This window comes from Glycine soja, chromosome 18, assembly GCF_004193775.1.
Source record: "Glycine soja cultivar W05 chromosome 18, ASM419377v2, whole genome shotgun sequence".
NCBI lineage: Eukaryota > Viridiplantae > Streptophyta > Magnoliopsida > Fabales > Fabaceae > Glycine > Glycine soja.
The window spans coordinates 6,029,582-6,054,456 of NC_041019.1; the positions used below are offsets into that span (position 1 = coordinate 6,029,582).

At 30.6% G+C, this 24,875-nt stretch overlaps 1 protein-coding gene and 1 pseudogene across 1 annotated transcript; one reads left to right on the forward strand and one right to left on the reverse strand.

Moving 5' to 3' along the window:
• Nucleotides 1-5,723: 5,723 nt before the first annotated feature.
• Nucleotides 5,724-13,226, reverse strand: LOC114395222 (annotated as a pseudogene).
• Nucleotides 13,120-16,337, forward strand: LOC114395223 (serine/threonine-protein phosphatase 7 long form homolog). Its single transcript, XM_028356944.1, has 5 exons — nucleotides 13,120-13,255; nucleotides 13,427-13,487; nucleotides 14,166-15,177; nucleotides 15,262-15,666; nucleotides 15,753-16,337. Exons 3-5 carry the CDS (start codon nucleotides 15,163-15,165, stop codon nucleotides 15,819-15,821), a joined length of 489 nt encoding a protein of 162 aa, XP_028212745.1. The 5' UTR covers nucleotides 13,120-13,255; nucleotides 13,427-13,487; nucleotides 14,166-15,162; the 3' UTR covers nucleotides 15,822-16,337.
• The last annotated feature ends 8,538 nt before the right edge of the window (nucleotides 16,338-24,875 follow it).

Consider the following 24,875-nt stretch of genomic DNA (forward strand, 5'->3'; position numbering starts at 1 on the left):
GAAGCATATAATGTCACCACCGCATAAAAGGAAAAGGGGGAAATATTTATGTAAGAACAATATTTTTTGACATATTAAACCATGGACACCAACCAAGTGTAAGTCAGTACAATGATTTTCCCCATTATATGCATTGTAACTTTTAACCATAATTTAGAAAAGTCATCTTTGAGATATGAAGGAGCAGAGGAAGAATATGAATGTTCACTCTTTAGACTCGACAATTCCATACAAAGAAACCTTATTAAGCAGCAAGTCTTATATGCTATTGTTAAGAAGGAGAATATGATTATTTTATTTTATTTTATTTTGATGATAAAAATATGATGGATGTGAGACTAGCCCTCATTTTGTACTATTTCTGTTTCCAATTTTATAGAGGATACTTTCATTGTGCAGAGATTTTTGTTTTTATTAGATAGCCATTGTGTAGAGATTCTAAACTCTTGTAACTTCTATGTTTTTAATACACAACTTTCGGTAATATTCTATGATTCAATCGTTTGTGTTACCAATTACCATCATCCTATGCTTTCTTATCTTATTATATACAATTTACGTGGAAAAAAAAATGGATCTGAAAAGATATTAGATAGTCATGTAATTTTTTAATTTACAATTCTCTTGGTTTTCAAAAGTCTATTTGAGACATAGCCTTTTTGTAACAGAAGGCTAGGTAGTGATTGTCAAATAGCCTTTGTCCCCCCGGTCTCCAAAACACATCCACATAAAATGCTGGAGTTGGAAAAACAAAGTAAACAGAAAGTAGAAAATAATTTTTCCGTACCAAAGGCTAAGAGTATTTACAACCAAACAAACTGAAAGAAGAAAATAAAAAAGTCAAAATTATTTTTAGGTTGATTTTTTAACTTGAAAATTGATTGATTTGGATCAATGTTATTTTCTTTTTTTTGAAACTGATTCAAATCAAACCCGTGATATATGATTATCATATTTGAACTTAATTATATTTTTATATTATATTCTAAATTTGTTAGTAATTTTGATTTGTCTCTTTTTTGTTTAGAATTTATGTTGTATGCTTAAATTGATGGTATTGAATATTAGAAGGCTCGGATAATTAGTTTATATTTCAAAATTATTATGCTGGATAAAAAATACTCCCAAACCCTAATTACTTTAGTTTAAACTTGTGAGATATAATTGTGTTTTTTTATTAAAAAGAAAATAAAAATGGAATCAAACAATCCAATTCAAACTATGGAAATCTCATTGTTCAACTTGGTTATTTATTTTCCCCCTTAAGCCAATCCAAACTAAATTGTGAACACCTTTACCAACGACATCTTCAATAATATGGGAACAAATAAGGCAACCCTAATGTAGAGGCCATATCATATGAGAAAGAACAGCCCATCTTCATAACTAAGTTAAATACAACCAACATAGGACTCTGATACCTTTATTCACTCTGTTCCTTATCTTGTATTTTCTGATACCTTTATTATTCACTATGTTCCTTATTTATAGATTGCTCTTACAAAATATCTGAAGTTTGTTATAACAAACTTTTGAATATTGCCACTACTTAGGTAATGAAAATAAAACGTGCAAAATGATAACTAGCAAAGGAACAAATTCTAGAAGCTACTATGTTGAATCAAGCCATCTGCTACAATAACCTTTAGAAAAACTCCTTAAGGTAATTGGGCCTGTCTTGGTATACGCTGAATTGCTATCACAATTTCTACCCATCTCAATTGTACCCTGGTGATTGATTAACTAATATGGAGGGCAAGTCTACTTATATTAAGTCCTTGTCTATCTTAGTACTTATTCATGTAAATTCTCCTAGTTTAGTTATATGTCAGCCCAAAACCAAGAGGAAATAATGGTTCACATGAATTAGCTCCATCAATCGGTTGATCAAGCTGTTCAACTCTGGCAAATTCCCCAAATTGGGGTTCTTTTAGAAACTTATTCCCCAAATGGGGTTGTTTCTAAACATATTTCTGAGGGGTGTTGTTTTTCGACGTAACCTCCATGCATGGCGCCACCACCAGTGGCGCTTTCGCCAGGGACGTGCCACGTGACGCCATTCCCACCAGCGCCTTGCCTTTTGTCTATGTCTATGTGGCGTTGAAAACACCAGCACTAATGGCGAGTTGGTCATGGCTCCAGTCAAATGCGAGGCCTTAGGGTTGCAGCATTGCAGAGTGCAGCAGGTTAGGGTTGCAATGACGCAGGGGCAGCAGGTCAGGGGTGAGAGACGCACCATTGGGTATTGCGAGTTGCATAAAGGAGCCGCCATTCCCTCCAGCGATTATTCAGAAAGCGCTTGATTCGTAGTGCTTCTTTGGTTTATTGCTGTTACTTGGATTTCTTGGTAAATATTTTTTAACTGATAATAAATTTTAGGTGTGTTTAGTATATGTTATGTATGTTTAGGTTAGGTTTGTTTTATATGTTATATCTTATGTATCTTTAAGTGGTAGTTATAAATTTTAAGTAGTAATTTGAAATATTAATATTATTTGTGTTATATGTATATGTTATAATTTTAGTTAATATGTTATTATTTGTATTATAGGATATATTAGATTTAGTTGATTGGTTAATATTATTAGTTTGAGTTCTTCTTCATTTGTTTTTTTTCTCCTCCAATTTGTTTTCCTCTGATTTTTTCTCTTCCTATTCAAAACACAAAAAAAAAATCAGAACCCGAAATGATACATTGATGGTAATTGAAGAAAAAAAAAAGAGGAAAAGAGAATGATTATGCAAACCTCGCCCATTGGTGTTGACGACTACAGAGATAAGGTTGTTACTATGAATTTTTGGTTCTTTTTATTTGTGCAAGTGTGTGTGAGTTCTTTTTCGTATATATACCTCAATTGGTTCAGAACCATTAAATTTGAAGAAGCCACTCATTCTATCATCATTAAATGACGTGGCATTAAAATTGACCTCACTAACAATATTACTTTAAAATTTAACGGAAGGACTATTTTGCAATACTTATGCAAAAGATTGAGACTATTTTGAATTTTTCATTAAGTTAGGAACTAATATGCAACAGGGGTACAAAGTCAAGGACTAAATTGTCTATTTACTCATTTTGTTATCATCAAATGACGTGACATCTTTTAAGAGGCACGTCTATGTGTCATGTCACGCCATCCTTTAGTGTCACGTTGGATAGTCCACGTGGCACTAAAATTGACCTCATTAACAACGTTATTTTAAAATTTAACGAAAGGACTATTTTGTAACACTTATGCAAAGATAGAGACTATTTTGAATTTAATATTAAGTTAGGGACTAATATGCAAAATTAGAACAATCTCAGGGACTAAATTGCCTATTCACTCGATTAGGTTTAGTTAAAAAAAATTTATATAGTACATTAAAAATAGTTTTAGATTCCCTAACTTATTAATTTTAGATTAGGTTTAGTTTAAATTTTTTATATCAAACATTACATTTAGTTTAAATATTTGATATGATAAATTAGGAATAATTTAAATTTTTATATGGTAAATTACATTTAGTTAAAAAAATTTATATAGAAGATTAAAAATAGTTTTAGGTTACGTAACTTATTAATTTTAGATTAGGTTTAATTTAAATTTTTTATATGATACATTACATTTAGTTTAAATATTTGATATTATAAATTAAGAATAGTTTAAATTTTTATATGATAGATTAAATTTAGTTAAATTTTTTTATATAATACATTAAAAATAATTTTAGGTTCCGTAACTTATTAATTTTAAATTAAATTTAGCTTAAATCTTTTAAATAGTACATTATATTTAGTTTAAATATTTGATATGATAAATTATAAATAATTTTAGGTATTGTAAATTATAAATTAGGTAACAATTAAATAATTTATATTACGTTAGTTTTAGTTTCATATAGTATGTTTAAATTAGAATAGTTTAACGTATTTTAAATAATTAATTTTGTATATATATATATATTATTTTAATTTTTAGTTGCAAATATAAAAATTATGTTATATATTTAAATTTATATTTGTATGTAATTTAATTTATTTGTAAAATATATATGAATTAGGTTATTTGTATAATATATTTTGTTATTAAAATTAAAAAAATAATTTGTTATTTATGTAAAGTTATGTTTGGATGTGATTTAATTTGGAGAGTATGTTTAAATTTTATTGTATTATATTTTGCATGATCAATGATATCTTCATGCTCATCAGATATACAAACTATGTCTCGTCTAATTGATGGTGACATTTTGTGGGTATAACCTAAGTATGTTTCAGAACATATTTGAAATGGGGAACTAGACAGAAAATTACACATCAGACGAGCAGTCCCGACGTATCAAGGTGAAGAACAAATACCAGAGAAAATTGTTCCTCTGCTTTGACAACCTCGATTTCATTGGATAATGAAGATGAGATACCTAAAAAAAAAAATGCGGCCTTAATCAATGCGTTGATCGAAAGATGGAGGCCCAAAACACACACCTTTCACTTGAGTATACGGAGGAACTACCATTACTCTTCAAGATTGTGTCAATTTGATTAAGTCTTCGTACTGACGGGGTACCATTAATTGGTTCAACAAATCTTGATTGGACCGATTTATGTGAAGAATTATTAGAAGTCAGATCACAGGAAGATGAACTTGAATGCAGTGTGGTACTACGTCTTCCTGTGATCTGCACTGCCTTCAAGTTCGTCTTCTTGTGATGTGACTCCTAATAATTCTTCATATAAATTGGTCCAATCAAGATTTGTTGAACCAATTAATGGTGCCCCATCAGTACGAAGACCTAATAAAACTGACACATATCTCATCTTCATTATTCAAAAAAATCCAAGTTGTCGAAACAGAGGAACAATCTTCTCTAATATTTGTTCTTCACCTTGATACGTCGGGACTGCTTGTCTGATGTGTAATTTTTTGTCTGGTTTCCCATTCCAAACATGTTCTGAAACATACTTAGGTTATATCCACAAAACACGTCACCATCAATTGGACCAGACCTAGTTTGTATATTTGATGAGTATGATGACGAAGATTTCATTGATCCTGCAAAATAAAATATAATACAATAAAATGAATAATAAAATTTAAACATACTCTCTAAATTAAATCACATCCAAACACAATTTTATATAAATAACAAATTACTTTTTTAATTTTAATAACAAAATATATTATACAAATAACCTAATTCATATATATTCTACAAATAAATTAAATTATATACAAATATAAATTTAAATATATAACATAATTTTTATATTTACAACTAAAAATTAAAATAATATATATGCATATATATATATACTAAATTAATAACTTAAAATACTTACGAATAAAATAATTTAACATACAAAATTAATAACTTAAAATACATTAAATTATTCTAATTTAAACATACTATATCAAACTAATAATAACTAAAACTAATGTAATATAAATAACTTAATTATTATCTAATTTAAAATTTATAATTTATAGTACCTAAAACTATTACTAATTTATCATATCAAATATTTAAATTAAATGTAATGTACCATGTAGAAGATTTAAACTAAACTTAATCTAAAATTAATAAGTTATAGAACCTAAAACTATTTTTAATGTACTATATAAAAAAATTTAACTAAACCTAATCTACCATATAAAAATTTAAACTATTCATAATTTATCATATCAAATATTTAAACTAAATGTAATATATCATATAAAAAATTTAAACTAAACATATACTAACTAAAATTATAACATATACATATAACACAAATAATATTAATATTTCAAATTATTACTTAAAATTTATAACTACCACCTAAAGATACATAAGATATAACATATAAAACAAACCTAACCTAAACATACATAACATATAACACCTAAAATTTATAATCTAAACACACCTAAAATTTATTATTAGTTAAAAAATACTTACCAAGAAATTCAAATAACAGCAATGAACCAAAGAAGCACTAGGAACCAAACGAATCAAGCTTTTTAAATAAGAAGATGAAAGTTGAAGTATAAGGAGTGAGGAGTGACAGCGCAATGGCGAGGAAAAGCAAATCGCTGGAGGGAATGACGCCTCCTTTATGCAACTCGCAATACCCAATGGCGCGTCCCTCACCACTGACCTGCTGCCCCTGCGTCGCTACAACCCCGACCTGCTGCACTCTGCAACGCTGCAACCCTAGGGTCTCGCGTTTGACTGCAGCCATGACCAACTCGCCATTAGTGCTGGTGTTTTCAACGCCACGTAGACAAAAGATAAGACGCTGGTGGGAATGGCGACACCAGCGCCACGTGACACGTCCCTGGCGAAAGCGCCACTGGTGGTGGCGCCATGCATGAAGGTTACGTCGAAAAATAACACCCCTCAAGAATATGTTTAGAAACAACCCCAGTTTGGGGAATTTGCCGTTCAACTCTTCTGAACCAAGTCACTGGTAGTTTACCTTTGAAGTCATGATTGCAAAAGATAACATCTATAATTCCCTCTCCTTCATTTCTTGGCAACCAAGCAGCAACAAGGGCATCAATCTTTTCCAATAGCCGTGGCTCTAAGACTAAACATCTTCCAGATATCAAAATAACCAGAGTTGGGATTTGGTCAGCAACTATGCTTATGATATCAGCACCATTTAAAGGGATTGTAAGCTTTGAATTGTCACCCCAGGTCTCAGCATATGGAGCTTCACCAACAGCTACAATTGCAAAAGAGAATTCATGACGTTCTATGGTGTAAATCGACGGATATTTCTCGTATATAACTTCTGTTTCAGCTCCCACAGTTGCCTGCACAACATCCAAAATTGTAGTCTCTGAAATGGTAGGTGTGAGACACATGTAACAACCATGTTTAACAAGGAAAATAAACAAAGAATATTGTAAAGAAGGAAAGATAATACATTAACATTAGCAATTCTTATAAATCAATCTTCATGTTCTCCATGAATATGTATTGAAGACAAGGATGGAGAAAACCTATGCTTGAGACTTGGGAGGGAATGATAGACCAAATGAATTTCTAGATTTATAAAATCAGAAACAATTACTCTACCTAAGAAGCCAAACAATATCATCCAAGTTCTACACTACCATGGAGAAGAAACAAAGTTTCTCTGATTTTGAAAGTCAATAAAAAACTTTGGAAAAACAAGAAAAAAAGAATGGCTTACCATCTGTGATCCGCCCACTCATTCCATACCAAGCTTTAGTCCAACCTCTACATTGATATCCAAGATCATCGGCGTGTGTTCCAGCAACAAGGATTCTCTTAGCATTCCTGATCAATGGAAGAAAAGGTTTGCTAGGATCTTTTCCATTTTTCAACAGATCCAAGGACTTCTGAACTGCTTTGCGTGCTAGATCTCTATGTAGCTGGAGAAATAGTATTATGTTTAAATGGACTTAAAATTTTCAACAAGTCATGATACTAACAAACAATTAATCAGGGAATACAGAAACTTAAAATGCCATGAAATGGGAAGAGCATAATTAATTAATTAATTATAATATAAATGTAAAAAGGAGTAAGTGTTACTAATTTGTGTTCTTTATCAAGATCCCTTGACTTTAGTGATCTAAGTTGAAGCATTTATGTTTCCTAGAGCTCTCACAAAAATAGACTTTCCATCCCTTTATATTATTACCTCATACATATTTAGGAGAATTAAATTCAGGACACCTTGGGAAATATTTCTAATTTAGTATGATTAGCCAATAGATTGGTTAATCATAGAAGGTTAAGATATTTGCTTGATTAATCATTTTTCTGGTTTATTCATTCCTAAACTGAAATATGTCCAATGGCATACCATAAGTTGTAATTATTGCGAGAGAACTAAATATCTGATCTAGAATACTACCATTTATGTTTCCTGTTGATCCATTTCTATATATATATATATATATATATATATTTTACCACTTTATATTCGAGGAGGGGAATGTTCTATACCCTCTAGAGTAATTTTTTTTCACGCCAAATGTATAATGTTTCTGAAAGTGGATCAAAAGTGAACCATATAGGAGAAGAATTAATTTTCAATTGCTTGCTTCTATTTATTTAAATAAGCACACAGGTTAGCAACAGTAGTCTATGGTTACGCCACTAGTTGCAATGATGTTAATATTTTAAAATTGAACAAAAATTCACATGAAACAGTCAGAGACAAAAAATGATGGAAATTGTCTGACAAAAAGTGTCATTCTTGAGCACTGTTGTATTTCCACATAAGGAAAAATACAATATGCAAAGGAGTAGGGAAAATTGAATCACTATTCACTAACACAAAAAGTGTCATTCTTGAACACTGTTGTATTTCCACATAAGGATAGATTTTTCCATATATTAGGAGAATTTGTGAAGGCAATGAATACTAAAACAAAAAATACTTCATCCATAAGGAAAGGAGTATGGAAAATTGAGTCACTAGCATATAAGGATAGAATTTTCCATATATTAGGAGAATTTGTGAAAGCAAAAAATACTAAAACAAAGTAATCCATCCATAAGAAGCTAGAGAAATAATCTTTCTGATGATGTGTGGGAAACTCCTATGGGTATAAAACTAGATTATGATTTAACATTCTTTATCGGAAATAGAAATATATTTAAATCCTCAAATGATAACTAAGCCTAAACAATGGGAAATAGAAATTCACTATGTGCTGAGTTATTGCTTACCTTGCAACCAACTATATCTAACAAAGATCCGTCACTTAACGGAAATTCGAAAAGACCAGCAGCGAACTTTACTCTCAAAATTCGCTCAGCAGCATCATCAATTCTGCTGATAGGTACTTCCCCTGATTCAACTAGAGACGCCAACTCTTCAATGAAAACTTTGAATCTAAAAGCCACCATCACCTGCATATTTTAATGAATAGATGGAAACAGATTAAGAAAAGCACACTATGATAAAAGATTCTTTTAACCGAAGATCTATACCATGTCAATTCCGGCATTGACGGCAGAGGAGATGCAGTACCGATAATCTGATCCATGAGGCTCGCACAGTTGGTCAAGTCCTTCCCAGTCAGATATCACAAAACCCTATAACAGCAATGGTGTAGCACTAGGTTAAAAAAATGTTATAATCAAAACCAGAAACATAAGAAAATGAAACACAATTTCAGTTATTGTTATCATATCTTATTACAACTTTCCTGAAATTGTCAAGGACCAATTGTTCTAAAAGCTTAAGTTGTTAGGTGGATGAAGCTTGGGGATGATTTTTATATCTACCACACCTCTTCTCACGTGATCTTTTTGGACTTGAAGTGTAGACAATTTTCAGGCCTATTATACCATCTTCTGAAAATCATTTTTTATTATAAGAGTAGGGACGGTAAGGATTGAATCCTTGACTACTTAGAGTATGTTTTGGGTGAGCTGTGAGCATTTACAAACTTGATTTTGATTCTTGAATGATCTTGATTTTACAAAATTGTTTATTGTTAAAGTGAAGTGATTTTTATGTTTGAAAACTTTTATCTCAAAAAGTTTGTAGTATAACTTAAGTGTAAACTTTTGAACCCAACACAAAAGCTATAATTTTCCATTTCTAGTCTATCATGCTTTTAATTAGGAACAAAATCATTTTTAAAGCAACTGAACATTCTTTTCTGGACAAAATCAGTGTTGTCTCTTAAATGGGGATTTGAGACTAGGCTCCTACCACAAATGCAGACATGCTATTAGCCAAAGAAGCTCTGGTATTGCGTCAAGGGACAATTATCTTAAAAGCTTAAGCTAATAAGTGGAGGCTCTTGAATAGTTTTTAACATTTTATATCTAATCAAAAGAAAACATGAAGAGCCTCCCTCCATCTTTTCAACATGAAAAGAAAGAACATAAAATGGGGAAATGCTTTTGGTCTTAATCCGTAACATACAGAAAATATCTACTAATGTATAAAATTGGGAAACATATTTTTCAAGCATATTGATGCAAATGCAACTTGAAAATTATCCAGTGATAAGGAGATAGATTTATCAGGGGTATTTTACCTTAAAACCTAGCTATCTTTCAAGATTTCAGTTATAAGAAAATGGTCAGCATGGAGTTTGTGTCCATTCCAGCTAAAATAGGAGGCCATAATGGTTGAAACTCCCTGGGAAATGCAGTCTAAGTAAGGTGCCATGTGGATTCTCTCTAAGTCTTCATAAGATAATATAGAATTTCCCTCATTTACACCTTTGTAGGTACCTCCATCTCCAACAAAATGCTTGGTACATGCAATGACATTGTTCCTGAAGTATAACTTGAACATAAGATGACAATATTGATAAAGAAAATGTATAATAATTAATTTTGGTAAAGTTTTTCAAAATAATTAAAAGTTTATGCCATGAGCAGAATGAAGAAATAGGAAAACATACAAAAGAGAAAACAGGTAACAAAATATTAATAGCTTGAAAACTTCAGGGAAATCATATTTTACAACTTAACAAAAGGGGAAAGGTTTAAAAGGGAAAAAAATCCCTTCCTAAAATGTGAATTATAGAAAATGATATATAAAGACAATAAATAAGAACAAGATAGAACAAATGCTGTCCTGCCTTCAAGTGTCAATATAAATGGTTATTGGGACAATAATAGTTCATTTTCAATACTGTTGAACAAAAATATTTTGTTATTTATATGAATGGCTTTTGCCTACCTTCCAGCAACAAAAGGATATCCATGTTCATGTCCTTGTGGAGGCTGGCCTTGCAAACCTGAAACAATGGAAGTCATCTTTCTGACTATTTCAGTATCCTCACTATAACACTTATAGCATCTTCCCCATCTAGGATCTTTCAAGACCTGGATATTTAACCAAGAGAATTGCCATTCTGTTATTGTTAAGATATTGAAACTTAAATAGAAGAAAAATGAAAGGAAAAATATGCAAGATATAGATATATTTTGATCATCCTTCTTGTTTTAACTCCTGTTTGAAACTGATTTAGAGACAGATATGCAAATATTTTTGGATAAATGTAATAATACACATCAACAGGTATTTAAAGAAAAAATTCATAAATCTATAGAACTGGTACAATCTATGAGAATTGATTCAAAAGTCCAGGATTCTTGGGAAGTGTTGTCACTGTCATGCAAAATATATACTGAGTTTACTGATGAACATCAAAGATTAGTGAATAATGAGTGCACCAGGGGCAGAACTTCGTTTTCTTGCAAAATTTTCAAAATTTAAAAAACTTGCACAAAATGAAGATCCAAGTGATTCTAGTTTCTACTTTGCAAAAGCAGCATGATCTATGTAGCTCTCTGGCATAACTCATCTAGGCATAGAATGACTAGCTTATTGCAATTTCTAACAGCCACACACGGAGCAAAATTACAGTGAAGCTTCAATTCTTCGAACTAAATCACTGTCCCTAAAAGCATGCCAGCAGTGAAAAGTAAGATTTGATTTCAATGGCAAAATGAGGACTACTTTATCAACTCAATGCCAATGTAATTCGGCATATCCGGCAAAATTATTGCAGCACAATTTCTGATGAAGTTAGCATCTTGCATTTTAGTGCATTCCCCTCTCTTCGGTACAGGAGAGCCATTCCACTGTAATATTATTAAGCTTTGCTAATTGAGTTTAAAAGCACAAAGAAAAGTGAGTACTAACCTAGTAGCTCCAAGGCCAATATTGTGAGGAAATATGGTAGCACTATAGACACTATTATTACCATGAACTGCACCAATCCCATAGATGAGAGGTATTCCCAGTCGCAACTGAAAAGCTGATTTTTGAAAGCCATCCACCATATCAGCCCAATCAGACGACTTTCAAATGGTGCACTGCCACCAGAACTAAGTAAGCTCTCTATAAAGTGCACAAATAATCAAACGCCAAAGAAGGGTCCAATCCAAAACAATACAAGCACACACAAGAGACATCAACAGGGTGTTTGGTTTAAAGGAAAGACGGGGAGGGAAAATATGAGAAGATGAGAGATAAAATAAAATCTCACGTCTAAAAGTTATAGACCATTTTTACTCTCCTCCAAATTCCCCAATATGAAGGAGGGAAGGCAAAGATGGCAGAGGAGGCCAGGAGGGTATTTTAGCCCCCTTATTTCCCCTCATCCAATTTTTGAACCAAACACACTACACTGCAAAGTTCCCATTTTTAAGGCACGCTCTCAAATGCCCCCCTTCAAATTCATTTCAAATTCCAACAGGTTCAAAGCTTGAACAAAATGTAGACACAAATGGAACATGTAATACATTGATACACAAACATCGCCCAAGTTCCATTTTCAAGACGCACTCTCAATTGGGGTCCCTCAAATTCATTTCAAAATCCTATAAGTTCAAAGCTTGCACAATTACACAGACAAACATCAAATTTCCCATTTTATGACACACTCTCAATTGGGGTCTCTCAAATTCATTCCAACCTCCAACAAGTTCAAAGCTTGCACAAAATGGGTGGCACAATTACACATACAAACATCAAATTTCTCATTTTTTAAGACACACTCTCAATCGGGGTCTCTCAAATTCATTCCAACCTCCAACAAGTTGAAACCCTGCAGAAAATGACAAAGTGGAGAAAAAAATTAAGGTGTGTGTACCAATGGAGAGATCTCTAATGGCAGAAGAGGTAGCAACAGTGCGCTCAAATTGGGTCATCTGACCAATCTTCTCCCTCAGAGTCATGCGGGAAAGAAGGTCTTCACACGAGCTTCAATTTGCTCTTCGGGATTCTTGTACACGCAAGCCATGGCTCCTTGGTTGAACTTGAAGGTGGTTAGGGAGTGAGCGTGTTAATGTTTCTGTAGGCAACAAACAAACGATGAACACAACATACCAGAACAGAACTCAATTTGGTGTCCTCTGGCAGACACACACACAAGCTAATTGACTTCAAGCATTTCGCCGTTGCCAGTAGCGAATCATCAGCAGGATGACCCGATACTTTTGTTGTGTCAGCGTAGCACAGCAGCGTGCAGCGTAGGGTCAGGTTGCAGGCGGAGCGTTTCAGCGTGCAGTAAATAGGAGCCAGTGTTTGATCATTGTTTCGCTGAAGGTAGGAGCCAAATTAATCAACTCCCTTTAAATTTCGACTCCCATCCTCTTTCCTTCCCCTGTATATAACAACTTTTCCTGGTCCAGAATACTCACTTTCTGCATTCAACAAAATTTTTCTACCTTAAAATTTTTCTAGTTTTTCTACCTTCAAAATTCGTGGGTCTTATTCCGCTGGTGGTTGTAGTGGTGAAACGCTTGTATCTCCAGAGTGTTGGTACTGGTAATATATATGTATATTTTTTATCCATTTCAATTTTTATATTATTGTTATTGAAATTATTTTTGTAATTGTGCATAATATGTTTTTATACATGTATTTTATTATTTATATATTATTAATATGTTAATATTATAAAGGTTTTGATGTTGTGTTATTATTTTGTTTGTATAGGTGGTAGCGAAACATTTCTTCCACCGTCATTTCTTACCTTGTTGGTGTTAACAAAACATTGGTAATATATTTATCCCAATTTCTATATGTATTCTTTGTGTTTATACTATGTTATTATTTTGTTAACATAGGTGGTAATGAAACATTTCTTTCCCCAGTTATTTCCTTTGTTGTTGATATCTTGGTGTTAATCAAACGTTGATAATATATTTTTTATATTCATTTTCTCAATTTTTATATGTATTTTTTATATTGTTATTATTTAATTTTTTTATTATAAAGGTGTATCATATATTTATTTTGTATGACTAAATTTATTTATATCTTATCTTGTATGTATGTATTTTTTATAAATATAATTTTGATGTATTTTTTTATACATGTATGTTATGTTGTTCTTAATTTTGTTACATATATATTTTGGTATTAGTTTATTATTTAATATGTTAATATTATAAAAGTATTTATGTTAAGTTATTATTCTGTTTATATTTATATATTTTGTTATTTATTTATTAATTTTGTGCTTGAATTTAATTTTTATAATGTTTATTGTATTATTATTAGTTTAGCTTTTGTGTATGTATTTTAATTTATTTTGTATAATATATTTATTGTATCATTAATATTATATATATATATATAATTTATTTTTTATAAATATACTTAATTTTATTATATTATGTACAAATATTTTATAATCTTTTTGTCACTTATTGTATTATATTTTATTTTGCAGTATTAATGGCATCTTCTTCATCATCTTCATCAAATATAAAAATTAAATCTGGTTCAATTGATGGTAACGCGTTATGGATGCAAAATAAGCATGTTTCACAATATATTTGGAATGGGGAAGAAGATAGAAAATTACACATTAGACGAGTTGTCCCCATATATCAGGGTCAAGAACAAATACCAGAAGGAATTATTTCTCTACTCCGTCAATCTGGTTTTTATTGGATTATGAAAATGGGATATTTAAAAATAAATGCGACATTAATTAGTGCCTTGATAGAAAGATGGAGACCGGAAACACATACTTTTCATCTGAGATGCGGAGAATGCACTATTACTCTTCAAGATGTCTCTATTTTATTAGGTCTCTGTGTTGATGGAACACCAGTAATTGGTCCAACAAATCTTAATTGGGCTGATTTATGTGAAAAATTACTAGGAGTCAGACCACAGGAAGGCGAACTTCAAGGCAGTGTGGTTAAACTAAGTTGGTTGGCTCAACATTTTTCACAATTAAACAACCATGACGGTGACGTACAACAACTGCAAAGGTTTACCCGTGCATGGATCCTTAGATTCATAGGAGGTGTCCTATTTGTTGATAAAAGCAGTAACAAAGTTTCCCTAAGATACCTACAATTTTTACGTGACTTTAGAGAGTGCAGCATATATGCATGGGGATCTGCCGTTCTTGCTTATTTATATAGAGAGATGTGCAGTGCCACCGATTATAAAACTAAATCAATTGGAGGTATGTGCATCTTAATACAAATGTGGGCGTGGGAACGATGTATAACTTTGGCTCCAAAGAGGACTCCTCCCCCAGTCGAAAATAAACCACTCGGGCACAGGGTAGTCGTTTAAAAAATTAGATTTAAGTTCAAAATAGATAATAATGTAATGTATATTAATTTATAATTTTTTTAAGGTGACTACGACATGGAAATCAACATATTGGCAATGAAGATTTGATAGTTTTTCGTCGCAAATTAGATATCATGAAACGACATGAGGTAAGAACATGTCAATGTATTTGTTACATAATAAATAATATGTCATATTTCATTGAAAATAAACAACATTGGAATTATATGCAGTTTGTGTGGGAGCCTTACACAACAAATGTTATGTCACTGTTGCCCCCAATTTGTTTAGTTGGAGATGTAACGTGGTGTGCGGTGGTGCCACTAATTTGTTTTCAAGTTATTGAGTGGCACCAACCTGATAGAGTGTTGAGACAATTTGGGATGCAACAACTAATTCCATTGTGTCCTTCGCAACCCTCTAATATTCATGACATTTCATTGAAAGGAAAACATGATGAAAATTGGGAGCAACTGTTAGGCCCAATAATCAGTCAATGGAACAATCGGGTTGATTTTAGGGTAGATGGTTATCCTCGACAAGAAGGTCCACTGAGCTTTAACTCCGATTATATGGTGTGGTATAGGCGAAAAACGAAGATGTTTGTTGACCCTAAGAATGCAAAGACAGCTACATTGGTATTTTTAAATCTTTTTTTTGAATATTTAAGTTCAATTTATTTATGAAATTTTAGTCCATTAATATGTTCTAAAAATAATTGCAGGCTGAAGTTGCAGAGGGCATTGCAGTACATGGTGTCTCCACAAGGGAGAAATACATGGACAGTGGATGATCTAGTGCCGTATGTGGAGAAATTAACCATTTTATCTGAAGAGCAAGAGAGAATCATTGAACCTGTGTCACATGGTCCATTTACTCAGTATCCGGCACAGATGTATCATTATCGATCCGAAGGTCATCAAAGTGATACTTCTGCAAGCGAACATTCATTAGGTGGTGTTACGAAAACATATCCCAATTTTTCATGGCCTACTATGACCCCTTCACAACAACATGATGCTCCAAGTCCTGAGGCTGACCAAGTTGAAGAGGGGAGATATCATGGTAGAAGAAATTCTGATAAACAAGCACGAATATGGGAACACTCATGCGGCACATCCTCACATCATCACGGACATCATGACGATTGATTTTCATATTACTATTTAAATATTTTATTGTGTGTTTTTAATTTAAATTTTAGATTTCTATTATCGTTTATGTTATGAATATTTAGTAATGGATGTAGTTTATGTCGCGCACAAAAATATAATAATAAATAATTATAAAAACAAACTGATCATGGATAGCTACCATTTCATTAGAGTAGACAAACAAAATACATAAATCAATTAATTTAACAACTTTCACATTCAGATTGCATTAAACATATGTCTATTGTGTCTTTCTCTTTCACATCTACTACATTTTTGTCGGTGCTCAGATTGTTCGAGTCAATCCATTTCATTCCTTATCCTTGTTGATTATGGCTGACCTTTCTCACGAATTGTACTTGGATCAGGGATACGTGTCCATGAGTCATCAGAAGTAGGAATTGTTGCTTCATTCCCAATAGACCACTATTGTGCAGAGTAAACTTTTAAGATGTGATCATTTGTGTAAACAAGATCTACATATTGGAAGTAGTAGTTGATGCTCACGTAACGACAAACAACAATAATGTGTGAACATGAATAGTGAAGTGCAGAATACTTTCCGCATTGACAATAATAGTCATTCAGGTTAACTAACCACTTTTGTTCGTCACGTTGTGTTATAAGATTGAATGTCTCCTCTACTTCAACCATTGTCAAGTGGATATCAAAGATGTGGACAATGTGCGAACAAACTTTTTTTTTTAAGTTCTTTAACAACCTTAAAACAATATAATTGTCCTGCATTTAATTGTCTTTGGGCTTGGCGACCACGATCAACAAAGTACTTTCGACACCAACCATACGTTGATTTCACCAAAGCTGTTATCGGTATGTTGCGACAATTCTTCAATACCTTATTTACACATTTTGAGAGGTTGGTTGTCATGTGACCATATCTACGTCATTTTTTATCATAAGTCATGGTCCATTTTTCCTTTGAAATGCGATCAATTCATGTTACTATGATTGACGAAATTTTTCTAAATTTTGATCAAATATATGTTTGCAAGGAGTGTAGCCTGCATAAAATTAGTTAGCAACAACAATTTTAAGTATATATGATACTTAAATTAACATCATATTATAAATTAAATCTTACTCAATTTCTTCAACATTTCTTTTTGTTTGACATTGTTGAATTTGCGATTGAAATTGCTTGTTATGTGTCGGACGTAGTAAAGTAGTAAACATGATAAGCATGGGGAGGTTGTCAACCAAGTGCTTCGTTAGCAACATTAGACTTTATACTCGCATGACGATCATATATGAGATAAATACCATTTTTATTTATCACGTGTTCACGCAAGTGTGCCAAAAACCATGATCACGCTGTTAACGTTTCACCTTCGACGATGAATGCTAGAGGAAGAACACCACCATTTCCATCTTGTGATGTAGCCATTAACAGGGTCCCACGGTATTTCCTGTATAAATGTGTGCCGCCAACTTGTATGATTGACTTACAATAATTAAAAGTCTCTTTACATTGACCGAACGTCTAAAATACTCTATGAAACTGATGGTGTTCACGACTCACCCTATTCCCAACAATAAAATTGTCATGCAATATTTGAAAATATGATCTAGAAGAATTATTTTTGCATGTGTTTTAGTCACGATGAAAGTTTGACATATGACTCTTCCCAATCGCCATATTCAATTGCAATTGCTTTTTGTTTCGATATCCATGTTTTTTTGTACGAAATCTTATAGGCAAATTCATTGTTTATCCTTTCTTGAATCAAAGAAATTTTTATTGATGAATTTTCTCTAATCATGCTTGTTAATAAAATAAAAAAATTTAAATAACAAAAAATGCAAAAATACGATAATATGAACATTAAAAACGTACCTACTACATAAGTGTCAATTAAATCTGAATCAAGCTTGCTATGATCTTGTGTCACACTCATATTCATACATGTGTATGATCCACCCCATTGTGTCACTTTCCATGAATAAGTTTTTTTAGATAAAATTACCCTCATATTAAAAGGGCAACGTCATTCTGCGCTTTTATTCGGGCAACAAACGATATATTTGTGTGATTTGGTTTCAAGAACTTTAAAACTTTGATGCACATTCATAACATATTGTTTCAGTGCATTTTTTACCGCATCTTTACTATCAAAATTTATACCAACATATAATTCTTGCCCAATATTAAAACTCGATGGCTTCAAACCGCAAATATTCTCCTCATCAGGATGACCCCAATTGATATTGTTATAATGCAAAACATCATTCCAAAATGGATTATGAATTCCTTCTACACCTAATAGTTAAAAAAATAAAATTCATGTCAATATCACAAAAATATTTATTTACCATTAAATATAATTGTTATAAAATGATTAATGTATTCAACTATTTTTAATTAATTAAATATACCTTCTCTTGGTTGAACAATTGTAAGTGATTCAATCATATGGGTGACTTCATCATCTGTATCAGATATATCATCAACAATATCATCTTCATCTAAAGACCCTTCAACATATGAATTAGACACAAGATAATCATCATCATCTTCATCATCATCTAAATTGCTTACATTTCTTGGCGGTTCCGACTCATTATTAGATAAATTATTTCCACATGATCTAACAGAATTTATAGAATGAAACGTAGAACCACTAGTAACATCATTTTCTATGTACAATTCTATAACTGACATTTGTTCTTGTTGTTGAAAATTTTCGATCATAGTTTCAACATCTTTGTCATCACAAATTTGCAACGCAACATATTTTTCTGAAACTAAAAATCTACAAGTTATAAAAGAAATAATTTCATTATTTTCTAACTTTACACCATCATTCTCTTCATATACCCTTCCATTCGAAATATAAGACTGTTATAACCGAATTCATCATACACCAAAATATACCTACAAAAAAATATTATAAATAATTAATCATAACAACAATAACTTCAAAATAAAATAATCTAATTATAAAAAAATATTACTTCAGTTAAACTTGAGATTAAAACTTAATTCTACAAAAAAAAATTACTTCAAACAAAATTTGTGAATGATGCGAGGATTTAAAAGGGAGAGATACAAGCAGATCTGATATTAAAATGAGAGAGATACGGAGAAATAAGAAAACTTGAAACTGATGTGTCTCTTATGTCTCTTAGGAGTGCATAATTAAAGGGAAGCAATTTTCGGTAAAGGCAGCGAACCAATTTTTTTATTATATACCTAGCCATTTTCGCGGGTACGGATGGTGAAACTATTTTTTTATTATATAACCAGCTATTTCGCCAGTACGGATGACGAAATACACTGCACCCCCTTCACCCCTACTTTGACACACACTGCACCTACACCGAAAGCCACCGAACCTAGGAGCCCATTCCGCTGAGACGAATGGTGAAATGTGTGTTTCGTTGGCATGCTTAGTGAAATAAATGGGTATTTCGTTGTTCCTCTTGGCGAAATATGTGTTTTGCCATGCTCCTCGGCAAAACGCTTACACAAAATAAATCCCAACGCAAAATGTTTCAAAATAGACCCTGATTGGGAATTAGTTTCTAAATGAAACCCCTTGAGGTCAATTTGACCACACACAAAGGGTCTGTCAAGAGATTTAGCTGACAAGTGATCTTGCTCCAACTGTCACTTGAAATTCTACTTTATCAGTCAAAGTCCATCTATTTTCTTTTTGGTTACTTTCTTTTTTATATATTCAATTGGGTGAATAGAAATTATAGTAAAATTTGTCTCCCTATTTTTTAATTTATTATTTGAGTCTTATATTTTAAATTATATTATCTTAATCTTTAGAGTTTATTTTAAATATTAATTAAACTAAAAAGTTGATAAATATGTTTTTATAAAATAAGAACTTAAATAAAGACTAGAATTATGGTCCTTGAATTAAGAAAAACATTCTTTTACAATTACACCCAAATTTTCAATTAAATATTTGATACAAAATATAATATTAATATAAATTTTATGCGAAAATAATTTTTTTATAATTTATTATATTTTTATAATCTTATATATTATATTTTAAAATACAATATATAAGATTAAATTCTATTTTCACATAAATTAGAATATATGTATATATATATATAAGTTTTATTTTTATTTTATATATTATATTTATCTTTTAAAATAAAACTTATGATTTAGTGACAATATTTTTTTTTATCTAAATTAAGATATCATCTTATTTATTATAATATAGATAAAAAAATAATGCCAATAAATTACATACATAAATATTTTAAAAAATAGAAAATATAGTCATTTTATTTAATTATGTACCTTCAGTATATAATTTAATTCTTTAAAAAAATTGTACCTGATTAGATAAAGTTAAATATAAATAAAAAATATTATTATAATAAATAAAAAAATAACTTAAAATAGGTTAAAAAAATAGTATCATTAAATCACATATATAAATATTAAAAAAATATACATTAAAGATAATATTTATATTATATATTTACTTTATAAAATAAATTTTGAATTATAAAAATATAATATATAAAACAAAAATAAAGCTTATGTAAATATAAATATTCTAATTTATGTGAAAATAGAATATAATCTTATATATTATATTTTAAAAAATAATATATAAGATTATAAAAATATAAAAAATTTTAAAAAAATTAAATTTTGAACTATTTTTGTTGAAAACTTATATTAATACTACATTTTGCACCAAATATTTAAATGAACACTTGAGTGTAGTGGTAAAAGAGTGTTCTTATTACTGCAAGGATCATGGTTTTAGTCTTTCTTTAAATTTTTTTTAAGTTCTTATTTTTTAAGAAAATATTGGTCAACTTTCTAGTTTAATGTGTAATAGACAAAATAGAGAGACATATTTTATAATTAAGTCTAGAAATTAAGGGAAGAAAAAAAATTATATTATATTATACTTAAAATTCGTGATGAATAAATATTTTTGAACACAAATGATTGTATTTTATATTTATGATAAATATCTTATATTGTGATTCAATGTTATTTTTAACTAGTAACAATTTATATTAAAAATATTAAAATTTAATTTAAGATGAAAATGATGTGTTGAAAAGATAAAATATTAAGAAAAAATACTCTAAAAACACTCTTATTAAAGAATAATAATTTATGTGTTTACAATAATGTGTCATAAAATGTTTTTCTAATATTACGGGTATAAGCGAGTAGGTTTGGATTGAGTTTGGTCAAACTCATGACCCAATGCAGTCAAACTTGAACGAGTTGGTTTGAGTCAGTTTTCTAAGAAAAAAATGAAACTCAACCAAAATCAACTTTTTTGTAAACAATTTGGGTTGAGTTGGATCAATGGGTTAAAACATTTAATTGGGTCTCTTCTTTTTTAAAATGCAATATTTTTATAAGTTAAATATTTTATTAAATAAATCAGACACAACTATTTATTATTAGATTTTTTATTAATCTTTTTTATGATGATGCCGCATCACACCCCACTCCAGTGACTCCTATCTATCCATTAGGGTGAGAAATTAAGTTGGCATACCATATTCAATGTAAGAAGTTTCAATAAACATAGTGAAAATAGGTTTCAAACACCTTTTTCTACCAAAACCAATGAGACATTAAGAGACTTACTCTTCATAAATAGATTCAAAACATTTTTAGAAGTCCATTTGAAGTTATTTCAATCAATAAAATCATTATCGTTTTGATCCTCAAGGTTAAGGATGCATTGATGCTTACTCAATTCAGGTTGATAAATTATGTAATCAATAATCAATAGTTAATAGTATTTGATATTTTTAAAAATTTAAAAATATATATTATATATTACATATAATAATAATAATAATAATAATTTAATACAAATGAACGGGCCGAAACAACGGATTCAAAAATTAAAACACATGATCCAACCAAAAACTGAACAAGTTTGATTGGTTTAGTTTGAATTTGGCCCAAATACAAAAATTATCCAACCCAAATTATTTAGATTGGTCTAGATCAATTCTGGGTTCATGAATAATTCACATTCGCTTACACTGCCTAATATTTTTTTAAAAAAAATATTCAAGAATGTCTTTCCTAAAAATGTCATTCCCACTATTATATTTCCAAGAAATATTATTTTTAAGAATGAAAATAAAGAACTTAAATCGAACACAGACCCAATGAGGGGTGGGTATCCGGATATCACACTCGTGTCAATTACAAATCTTACCTAGTTTAATGAAAAATTAGAAAATAATAACAAAACCTACAACACCATTTCCCATTCTTGCACGTCATTCACTAAACTGCTTAATTTCATCATAATTGATAACACTAAAAGTGTCATTAAATCTTATTTTATTTATTTATTTATAGATGAAGCACTTTATAAAAGCATCAAAGAAATGGATGAGTAATGTCCTATTTAAAACCTCTTAATATGAGAGGTAATATATATATATATATATTTATATATATATATATATAAAGAAAAAATCATAAGTAAAAGTTGCCTAAAATCATCCCTCTATGCACATCATTACAACAAATAAGTCAAATTAAAATATTAATAATATAATACATCTTTCAAACATTTATTCATAATTCTGCACAATATTTGTGTTCTTAGTGATAAAAGTAATTTATAAGCTAGTCAAAAGAATTTATAAATTTTTGAAAAAGTGTTGATGGAAGAAGTAAGACTTGAGTTTACTGCTTTTGCAATAATCTAATGAATATTGTAACGATTTGTTTTGGCCAATTTAATCCTACTATTACTATTCAAGTCGAACTCAACCTCTAGGTATACATTTATCTCCCTTCCTTGTACCCTTCTCGATTATATTCACTTGGGTGTTAGAGTCCTTACTAAGATAACCATCAAAATTCTATCTGTCATCCCGGAACTGCATCACTAAGGCTGCCTCTTACTCGCGATTTCACCACTGGTCAATTTGCTTATTGAGACTTTATCCGATACACTTTATAACAATTTGGCATGAGCAATAACGGAGAAAAAATGGAAAAGGCTAGGGAAGGATCAAAAACTCCTGATACCATGCATGTGAAAAAAGAGGAAAACTGAATATGTATTTTTGCATTTGTGTCGCATATCATTGGCCTCAATGGTTATCCTATTAATCCATGAAGGAGACTAAGATAAATAAGGAAATTTAGAAAATTACAATCAATTAGGTTCCCTAATATTTGCATCCCTAAGATTTGCTATTGCAATCAATCAAATATATCATATATAGATAACGTGATTCTTTGTTGTGAACCGTTGGCTTAGGTCACCTTTGTCGCTGTCACTCCTTTTGAATATTACTACTGCTTGATGGTTTGTCATTCTTATCATCTTCAATCAGCTCTGTTGATGGCACCTGCTCTATTAGTTTACAGAAAGATGTACAAATTGTTACAAAGTAACATTGAATAATCAAATGTTATTTTATCATCCACTAAATCTCTTGATTTCTCACCATATCCTCCAAAGTTGCTATCTCACTTATTGGTCTGGTGGATTCTGTAGTAGCTTCTTGTCTATTTAGGTGGTAAGAATTGTCTTCACTGTTCTCATCATTCTTTGACTTGTCCTCCTCTTCCATATTGCTGACTTCATCATTCATACTGCCAAAGACATTTGATTCTTCAATACAATTCTCTAAGTGATTAGTCTGCTCCTGGTCAATGTCACACTAATGTGCAAAATAAGGCTTGAAGCTTTTCTTTTTTCATTTGAGAGAGAAAACTTAGAGTCAGTTTGGTTTTTATTTTGTGTACCAAGAGTATTTCCAACCCACAATCAGAGACTTAATTAATTCCTTTTAAAGAGACTCTGAACAAAGGATTTTTTTTTCCATCTCTAGAAAATCAAACTTTGATCAACAAGTTTAAGAAACCTGACCATTGTTTATTGAGTCTTACCGGTAAGTTTTGTCAGTTTAGAAAATATTTTTTATTTTTACTTTTTATTTTGATAGATAATCATAAAAGGTTGTCTTATTTTTACTTCATTCCCCTTTCAAGAAAATAAAGTGAAAATAGTAAAATATTTTAAAATTAGTTGTAAAAATTAAAAAAAAAATATATTTTTATCAACACATCATGATACTAGGTTCATTTTCTTTAAATAAAGTTTCGGATTTGAACCTTATGCATAAAAAAACATAATAATAAAAGAAGATCTCATTAAAGATAATCAGTAAGATTCTCCAATAAAGATTAATCATCAATAATGTCATGGTAAAAAAAATATTTTTATAAAACAAATAAACCCTTAGTTACACTTACACACATCAATGAAAGTTATAATTTATTTTATTTAATTATTTAGCTATGAATATGGCAAATTGATAAACATTGATAAAATTAAGATATCATGTAAAACCAATACTATATACGTTTGCCAATGTGGCCCAATGGTCTTGTGCCAAAAGCCTTTAGCAACGGGAGTTACTAACCATGTTCTGAATACATACCTGACAATGATTGAAATTGAAGTCAACACTATGTGATTCATCAGTTGTATCATCCATCGTTGGCTGAATAGTTTGAGGCATGGTGTCAGGTGGACTTTCACTGTTCAAAGTTTCTTGGGCCAAACCCTCCATAATAAATTGTTGAGCATCTATATGCAGGTCTTGATCAAAAGCTGAAGGTGAAACTTCATCTGCCATGGTTATCTCAGGTAGCACAGACCTTGGTGATGAAGAAACTGAGC

Coding starts and splice junctions, on each gene's coding strand:
- LOC114395223 (XM_028356944.1), top strand. Junction 15,667..15,752: donor ATGCAAAGACAGCTACATTG/GTATTTTTAAAT, acceptor AAATAATTGCAG/GCTGAAGTTGCAGAGGGCAT.